General features: G+C 39.3%; 1 protein-coding gene across 1 annotated transcript; it reads left to right on the top strand.

Annotated features, from left to right (window-relative positions):
* The first annotated feature begins 1,717 nt into the window (after positions 1 to 1,717).
* PCK1 (phosphoenolpyruvate carboxykinase 1) lies at positions 1,718 to 9,109 on the top strand. Its single transcript, XM_040437066.1, has 10 exons — positions 1,718 to 2,107; positions 2,797 to 3,044; positions 3,291 to 3,472; positions 3,557 to 3,760; positions 4,126 to 4,313; positions 5,664 to 5,826; positions 7,347 to 7,571; positions 7,752 to 7,883; positions 7,992 to 8,087; positions 8,196 to 9,109. The coding sequence occupies exons 2-10, from the start codon at positions 2,821 to 2,823 to the stop codon at positions 8,648 to 8,650; spliced, it is 1,869 nt and encodes a 622-aa protein (XP_040293000.1). The 5' UTR covers positions 1,718 to 2,107; positions 2,797 to 2,820; the 3' UTR covers positions 8,651 to 9,109.
* Positions 9,110 to 9,702: the final 593 nt, after the last annotated feature.

The raw sequence follows: 9,702 nt of genomic DNA, 5'->3' as shown, positions 1-9,702 counted from the left end.
GCCTTTAAAGTGGTTGTCCACTTTTTACTATTGAAGACCTATCCTCGAGTCAGCTATTTGAAGAGAAGACAGCACTACCTTCTCTGCTCCGCTTGTCGCAGTAATTGCAGCAGTGAGCAGGTGTAATTACAAATACATGATGTTACCATTCACTTCTATGGGACGGATCTGTAGTATTCACTTGAACAGATGGAGCAGTCCCATAGAAGTGAATGGGGACGCCATACTTGTAATTACACCTGCTCACCACTGCAATTACTGCGAGAAGCAGGTAAACAGAGCAGAGAAGGCAGCTCTCATATGAGCGCTGCCTTTTTTTCAAACAGCTGACCTGATACCAATAGTAAAAAGAGAAAAAAAACTTTAACAGTAGGACTGGAGGGAAGGGGTTAGGTTGGCATGGGGGGAACATTTCAATTTTTATCTCAGGCTGCAGAAAGGCTTGGTGCACACCTGCCTCTTGCCACAAAGGGGGAAAGGGGGGCAAGCTGAACTTTTTCAACAGGGCCCATGAGCCTTCAGCTATGCCCAACATACTCCAAATTTTGTGACTTCTCTGTCACTAAAGACTGGTGTAAAACATTACTAAATTACCCCTTGGTGTGCAGATTCCCATCCCTGAACTGTCTAGGCCAAGCAGAAGCAGCGAGACGGCACATGCGTTGGTGATTGCTCCGTCTCAGTGCACAGACTTGTTTGCTTTTATTGCATTATAGCATGGGGTGTTACACAGGTCCATTACTCCACAGCTGTACTTAGGTTGACTGACATGTTGGGGTTTGTAGTCAGCAACAATTGAGCAAATAGCTTTTGGTTATCTGTAACAAAGCCTGAAAACTGCTGAAGTCCGGGAGTTTAATGTAAGAGCAGTGATTGCACAGGAGGGAGGATGAGGAAACTCTTCAGGACACACGCCTTGTACGAGCCTTCACCAACCCAGCCAATGAGGCGTCTGTCTGTGGCCGAGCCTGTATGCTGGACCTGCCCTTGTGTAACGCTGCCACCTCCATGTACTGTGTCTGTAACAGCCAGATATCTTGCATCAGTTCTTTCCTAACTAGGTGAAAGTTGACAGCACTGTGCAAATGACGGAAGAACAGAGGAGGATGTCTTCTTCAAATCAGAATGTGTATATTAAAGTGTTTAAAAGTTATACAAATTATATAAAATAGAAAAAAATATCTATCTATCTATCTCCTACCTATCTATTGCATATTTATCTCATATCTATTATGCATCTGTTTATCGCAAATCTATCATCTATCTCATCTCTATCTATTCCATATATATCTATCCATGATCTATCTATATGTCTATCTATCTATCTATCTATCTATCTCATATATATTATCTATCTATCTATCTATCTATCTATCTATCTATCTATCATCTATCTATCATCTCATATATATTATCTATCTATTGTATTGTATCGTATCGTATCTATCTATATTTCTATGTATGTTCTATCTATCTATCTATCTATTGCATATTTATCTCATATCTATTATGTATCTGTTTATCGCAAATCTATCATCTATCTCATCTCTATCTATTCCATATATATCTATCCATGATCTATCTATCTATCTATCTATCTATCTATCTATCTATCTATGATCTCATATCTATTATCTATCTATCTATGATCTCATATCTATTATCTATCTTTCATCTGTGTTTGATGTAGAAGAGCGTGCTCATTAGATCCCTAGAAATCTTTGCAGATGACGCTGTTGTTGGTCTGCACTGAGGTTGCAGATAGGAAGCTCTTGCTGTGCCGCAGGTGATAAGAGCTAAGTACATTGTGTATCGTGTAGCCACTGTCCTCGGATCAATCATTAGCTCTTAAAGGAATTATGTTGTTCAGAAAATCTATTACGACAAAAACTTGTTTGTCGCCTGAGAGTTAGAAGAGATCAATAGCAGGATGGGACAAACCTCCAGAATTGGGAGGGAGCTGTGGGGGGAGCCTAAGACACTTTAGAGTATTTAAAGGAAACCTCATCCAACCTATAATCATCAGACGACACTGAGAGGAAAGTCAGATTTGTCTTAAGAAAAAGCCAAGAACTAAGACCTTCTACTTCAAGGAAATTCTTATATTGTAAGTATAGAAAAACTAAAACTTGAGAAATGCAAATGCTTTGTCTTGCATATTCTGTTATGGCATTGGTAACATTATTGATGCTTATTGATTATTAATAGATGTTATGAGGATTATTGATAGAGTAACCTCCATTTATTTATCCAATATGCGTATTAGACCTCCCTTGTAATCTAATGTGTGGAATCAGTCAGTTTGAGTTTATATACATTTTAGCTTTATAACTTCTACTTATTTATTATTATTATATATTATTATTATTATTATTATTATATTTATTACAGTTGTCGATTGTACTGCAAATAGATATTTCCTTCCTACTAAATGATGGTTTATTGGTACCATCTGGGGGTCTGTGCCTGGAATACACCAGTGTTATTGAATTATATTCATGTACCTTGTGCTAACAATACAATAAAATAGGCACGGTAATGGGCACGATCGATGTGCCTTAATTTCTATGCTCCAGATCTATATGCATAAGATCTATATTTATATAATGCTATCATACCACAGTATTCTGAGTTCCAGAAAAAATATAAATGGCAACCATGCCATCCCAGAAATGGCATGATGATGCTTTAGGGACTGTCATGGGCAAAACATGCCACCTCTATTCTAACAATAGATTAGTTACACAGCTATAATTATAAAGATATACATTCTTACTTTCCTTTCTCTAGTACTAGAACAAGTAGAAAACAAGATATACCATGCCATCCCAGCAGAAAACAGAGCTTCTGATATCTGACATGGTGACTCAGGGAAATCTGAGCAGCTTAAGTCCAGATGTGGTCGATTTTATAGTAACCTATGCAAAGATCTGTCTGCCTGAGAATATCCATATATGTGATGGCTCAGAGGTGGAGAACAAGAATCTTCTCCATCACATGGAAGAAACTGGAATGATCAAAAGACTCCACAAATATGAGAACTGGTGAGTTTAATGGAATTATAGGAACTATACAAAAGTTAAAGCAAGCTAAATATTTCCTCCCAAAAGCCGAGTCTGGCAAATCTGCAGAGTTATGTGGTGATATACTGTAGACAAGGGAAAAAATCTACAGTACCATCAAATAATGTAAGTTTTCAGAAATTCTTCTAGTGGATGGCAAGGATGTCTACCCTTCCAAGGCGGGATGCTTTTATGGATACTGATGTTTTTCTCTCATTTGTTTTTCAGTTGGCTGGCTCGTACAGATCCCAGTGATGTAGCAAGAATTGAGAGCAAAACTGTAATTGTCACTCAGGAACAAAGAGACACGGTACCAGTTTCTAAAAGTGGTGTCAGTCAACTCGGCCGCTGGATGTCAGAGGACGATTTTGAAAAATCCTTTAAATCCAGGTTTCCTGGATGTATGAAAGGTAAAATGGGAGAAAAATCCTTGTTTAATTGAAGATAAATTGCAGCCTATGTTAGCTTTACTAATGTGGTGTTTTAAATTACAGGTCGCACAATGTATGTCATTCCATTCAGCATGGGACCTATAGGCTCATCCCTCGCCAAGATTGGCATCCAGCTAACCGATTCTCCATATGTGGTAGCGAGCATGAGAATTATGACCCGTATGGGCACTGCTGTCTTAGAGGCTCTCGGGGAAGGAGAGTTTGTCAAATGCCTTCACTCTGTTGGCTGCCCATTACCTCTAAAAAGTAAGTAAAACACATAAATAATTATATATATTTTTTTATATTATTGATGTCAACTTCAAGTGTAATCATTTAATTTATATTTCAGCATACATTTGATTTCATAAATAATCATGTAAATTGCAATTTTTTATTGACTTTTTAAATTGCTTTTACATTTTTTTATTCACTTCCATTATATAATAAATGGTAATAATGAAGGTAAAAAAATAATTGGTGATAAATAATGAGTTAATTAACTGAATTCATAATAATAATAATAATAATAATAATAATAATAATAATAATAATTGTAATAGAGGTGTATTAAGGGGCCAAAGTAGTTTCTAAACCAAATCATTGTTCTAAAATGAGATTTCTTCTTTTAGAACCTCTTGTGAATAACTGGCCATGCAACCCAGAGCTAACCCTCATTGCGCATATTCCTGACCGAAGAGAAATTATCTCCTTTGGAAGTGGGTATGGGGGTAACTCCCTCCTGGGCAAGAAATGCTTTGCTCTTAGGATTGCTAGCCGGATTGCCAAGGAAGAAGGCTGGCTGGCAGAGCACATGTTGGTAAGAAGCAGAAAATCTTTACTAGATTATATTAGAATTATTAATTCATTTTTTTTAAATTAATATCATAGTACTATCAATAGCTTTACGGGCAACAAAATATATAATACCATATGGAGAGTGACGTACAAAACTAACATCTATGTTGCAGTCAGGGGCGTAGCTATAGGGGAAGTGGCTGCTTTGGGGCCCTGAGCCAGAAGGGGGCCCATCCAGGAGGAGGAGGACTAAAGGATTTTGTCAGGGCCCCCTCAACAGTATTACACAATGAAATTATATACAGTGGCAGTATAGACAGTGTAGAAAACGGATGGAACAGCTGCCGGGCCTGGTCTGAGAGAGCGATCTTTACTAGCCACAGGAATGGGGGCGGCATGAAAGGAAGGGGTTGCGAAAAAATTACTGGGGGAAGGAGGCCCAATTCAAAAATTTGCTTTGGTGCCCAGTCATTTCTAGCTAGGCCACTGGTTGTAGTAGATGTTTATTTGGCAATAATCGCCCCTTGGATTTCAACATGCCTGATCCTTTTGTTCTCAGGGATCAGGGATATAAGCTGCCCACCAAAGGTGTCTGGCAGCGGTTTTACCACCTCTCCCTATTCAAGACACTTGCATCTTGACTGAGTATTTATGTGTATCTGGGGTTTGGGAGAGACAAGAAATGGGCTGATAGTAATATTATGTGTATGGCAAGTTATATGCTGAACGTGATGCAAATTAAAGAGCACCAAAGAGCGATTCCATCAGAGAGTCATGCATAGGGTGAACTTAATCAAGTGTCCCATCCCTAACAGCTTGCAATTTTACCAGAATTAAAAGAAGTTGTGCCCCTTAAAAGGGAAGGGGGGGTTGGCAAACCCCCCGTTAGGCAGATCTACGAAGTAAAGCATACTTGCCATATTTTCCAACGCTGGCTCCCCAATCCGTCTCTCTCTGGCCTGGCTGCTCAGCTGCGCTTCCAGGATATAAGAACAGCAGTGCCCTGTTCTTCTTGTGTTATGTGACCCATGGAAATGACACAAGGGGAGCAAGTCAAGTCACCGCTGCAGCCAGCGATTGGCTGAAGTAGAATCAAAAAAGGAAGTTTGGATTCTGGGCTGTAGCAGAGGAAGGCTGGGGAGAGAAGGAGCCAGAATCGGGAAGTAGGAAAGTATGCTTCCTTTCGCAGGTCAGCTGAAGAACGGGGGTTTGCCAAACCCCCCCAAAGGTGCACAACCCATTTAAGGACAGGATAAATGAATATGCAACAGTTTTCTGGGGAAAACTAAAAGAAATACATGATGATGCTAAAGATTTTTTCATATAGAAATTCTGGTTTCATGCTAATGGTATTCAATATTTCCTTTTTCAGATTTTGGGAATTACCAATCCAGAAGGAAAGAAGAAATATTTTGCTGCAGCATTTCCAAGCGCTTGCGGGAAAACCAACCTGGCAATGATGAGACCATCTGTCCCAGGCTGGAAGATTGAGTGCGTAGGCGATGATATTGCTTGGATGAAGTTTGATGGGCAAGGTAATTCTAAATTAAGAAGAGGTTAGGACCTTTGTATCATTAAATACCTGAGCCCTGCACCTATCACCTGAACTAAGGTCCTAATCGAGCACTTTTGCACAGCCTTATTCGGAACTCCCTTAGAAGAGAATGGAAAGAGCAATGCATGCGTGGCTGTCTCTCCATTCACAAGCTGCAGTAGAGGCAGGACAGGGACCACTATTCAGGAGATAGGTGTAGATCCCAGAAGAGGGACCTGCCACTATTAGGCATTTATGGCATATCCTGTGGATATACCATAATTGTCTATTAAGAGAATACTCATTTAATATCTTGGCTCATGTAAGTTTGTTGATTTTATTAACCCCTTAGTGACCACCCATAGGTGTTTTTACGTTAGTCACTAAGGGGCCTTAGGCTGGGCCACCGCTTTTTTGCGGCGGCCCAGTCTAAGAGCTGCACAGGTCCGCAGGGAGCAGAGGCGCGGCTTTCACATGAGCGCTGCAGCCCTGCTCTAACGGCAGGAGTGCTGATCCGGGCTGTTTAACACTTTACATGGCGCTTGCCGCATGTAAATTGCTGATAGAGGGAGCGGACTCCCTCTGTCTCCCATCAGCACGCCGCAAATGCGATCGCTGATGTGTGTGAAGGCTGGCTGGGGTCTAATGTAGGCCCCAGACCAGCCTTGAGTAATTTCCAGTAGATTAATTAATAAATTAAACATTTATTAATTTAAAAAATTCCATTAAAAAAATACACTTTTTTTCCATTGAAAATACGTATTTCAATGAAAAAAATAGCAGAAAAAAAAATCTCCCCCATATGTTTGGTATTGCTGCGTCCGTAACAACCCAGACTACATAAATATCATGTAAATTATCCCCTACAATGAACGCCGTAAACAAAAAAATAAAAAATGACAGAATTGCTAATTTATTCCTAGTTGCCACAAAAAATACTTAATAACAAGTTATCAAAAAGTGTCATTTACTCCAAAGTGATACCAATGAAAATTACAAGTCATCCCGCAAAAATAAATCCCTCACAAAACTCCATAGAAAGAAAAATAAAAAAGTTATGGGTCTTGGGATGTGGCAACGCAAAAACATTTTTTCCTTTTAAAAAAGGGGTTTTATTGCACAAAAGTAGTAATACGTAAAAAAAAACTATACTTATTTGGTATTACTGTAATCCTACTGACCCAGAGAATAAAGATATTATGTTATTTAGACCAAAAATGAACGCCGTAAAATTTATAACGTAAAAACGCAGTGGCAGAATTGCTCTTTTTCCCATCTCCCTCCCAGAAAGAGTTAATAAAAGTTAATCAGAAAGTTATGTGTACCCCAAAATGGCACCATCAAAAACTACAACTTTTCCCACAAAAAACAAGCCCTCATACAGCTATATGGACGGAAAAATAAAAAAGTTATACCTCTTGGAACGCGACAATGAAAAAAGGAAGAAAACGCTTGGTTAGTAAGGCCAAAAACAGGTTGGGGTTAATATATAATTTTAAGAAATATCTTCTCATTTTCCAGGCAATCTCAGGGCAATCAACCCTGAAAATGGATTTTTTGGTGTGGCCCCTGGAACATCTGTGAAGACCAACCCTAATGCCATGGAAACGATTTCGAAAAACACAATATTCACAAATGTAGCTGAGACAAGCGATGGTGGTGTCTACTGGGAGGGCATGGATGAATGTCTGGCACCAGAAATTACACTTACCTCATGGAAGAACAAGGAATGGACCCCAGAGGATGGTAAGCAATGAAAAAAATGAATGAAATAAACAATATATGCCAAACCATTTTATAACTTCTAAACATAGCAGACAACAATAAATCACATCATTAAGAAACTTCCTTTAGAAACCTAGAACCATATACTATTAAACGTTTATGCCAGAACAGCCCACCCAATAGTTCTTTTCATTTTCCCAGGTGAGCCTACAGCCCATCCCAACTCCCGGTTCTGCACTCCGGCCAGCCAATGTCCTATCATTGATCCTGAGTGGGAGTCTTCTGAAGGTGTACCCATTGAAGGAATCATTTTTGGTGGGCGTAGACCTGCTGGTAAGTATCCATATTGTTTTTATGTTTCTTCTTGATAACATACTCATGAAGATTTTATGGGTAACCGTTTATTGCCTAACATAAACAATCAATGGTTTCTATTTGAAGGTGTGCCACTGGTTTATGAAGCACTGAGTTGGCAACATGGCATCTTTATTGGGTCAGCAATGCGATCTGAAGCAACAGCTGCTGCTGAGCATAAAGGTAAGCCATTATAAAACAAAGGACCTCAATTATCTTTGTAAATTTCTATCTTCAAGCCTTCATCACATACTATATAAATGGTTCATTACCTACTTTGCTTCTTTACAGGCAAGGTCATAATGCATGACCCCTTTGCTATGAGACCCTTCTTTGGCTATAATTTTGGTCGATATCTCACCCACTGGCTTAGCATGGAACACCTCCCATCTGCCAAGCTGCCCAAGATCTTCCATGTCAACTGGTTCCGTAAAGACAAGCAAGGCAAATTCCTGTGGCCAGGCTATGGGGAAAACATCCGTGTCCTTGAATGGATGTTCAACCGGATTGATGGTGAAGACTGTGCCACTGAGACCGCCATTGGCTATGTTCCAGCAGAGGGGTCTTTAAACCTAAAAGGTCTAGGGGATGTTAACATAGAACAGCTTTTTGAAATATCCAAGGAGTTCTGGGAAGAAGAAGTGAAGGACATTAGGAAATACTTTGATGACCAAGTCAATGCTGATTTACCATATGAGATAGACTGGGAACTGAACTCTTTAAATGAGAGGTTGAAGCAGCTGTGAGATATTTAGGGAGTCAATGATAGCGCACTTAAGATTTAGAGAAGTAAAATTCTCTGACCCTTGAATCTGGGTCCCCATCAGCTGAATCTATTAATATGTGGTCTACAGGTAGTATCACTGCCTCCTGGGCTTTTAGATGTAATGGGGTAACCTACCTAGTAGGACGTACTGTATACTGTCTTCCATTCTTTCTATATATCTTCTCTAGCTAATATATAGTAAATAATAGAGGGGAAGATGAAAAGTAGGACGACGATGTGTTTCTTGATAGACTGTAACGTGGGTATGGAGCGAGCAATGTGTATTATGTGAGTTTAACTATTAAGGGAGAAAGGAAAGAAGAGTCGGAAAAGTTTTTATATAATACTTTATATGTTTTATATTGATTTATATTCTAAATATTTTATGTCTTTATTTTCTTACTTTGGTTTCATGAGAAATAATAAGATTTTTATATCAAAACAAATCAAGTCTCGTGTTTTATGTGTCTTAAATAAAAATAAAAATAAAAACTTCTGGGAATGGCAGCTGGCCAATCAATTTCTATGTTGGCAACAGAAAGGGACAAAATAACCCTCTCTAATTTAATACATATTTTTGTAAGGTTGTGGGGGTGATGAGCTAATTACAAATTTCATTGTTGTGAAGGGACTTTAAAGGGATTACTGACAGCACTAAGTAGGGGGTGGAGACAGCAGTACAAACATACCGTTTGTGGGTCTTTTCTCTTCGGTAGTAGTGAGAATATGAAGTTTTATTCTGCTAGACCCTGCTCTCTCAAGTGCCCAAAAGGCAGAGCATCACTGTGAAGTGCTCTCTGTATTGATCTGCTTTACGACCCCTCACCTGTGCTGTGAGTGACAGCTGTAGTGGTTTCTTGGTTGAATGCTACAGGTGTCACTCAGAGCAGAAGAGATGGGCAATAAAGCAATGCAGAAAGAACTTCACATTGAACTTCTGTGCACTTGCAAGGGCAGTACCTGTCAGAATAAAACTACATATTCACTCCACTCCCGATGACAAATGCCCCCCAAAGGTATGTTTGTACTGGT

This window comes from Bufo bufo, chromosome 6 (assembly GCF_905171765.1).
Source record: "Bufo bufo chromosome 6, aBufBuf1.1, whole genome shotgun sequence".
NCBI classification, from domain to species: domain Eukaryota; kingdom Metazoa; phylum Chordata; class Amphibia; order Anura; family Bufonidae; genus Bufo; species Bufo bufo.
The sequence above is the reverse complement of the archived record's forward strand: the minus strand, read 5'-3'. Positions and strand labels throughout refer to the sequence as shown.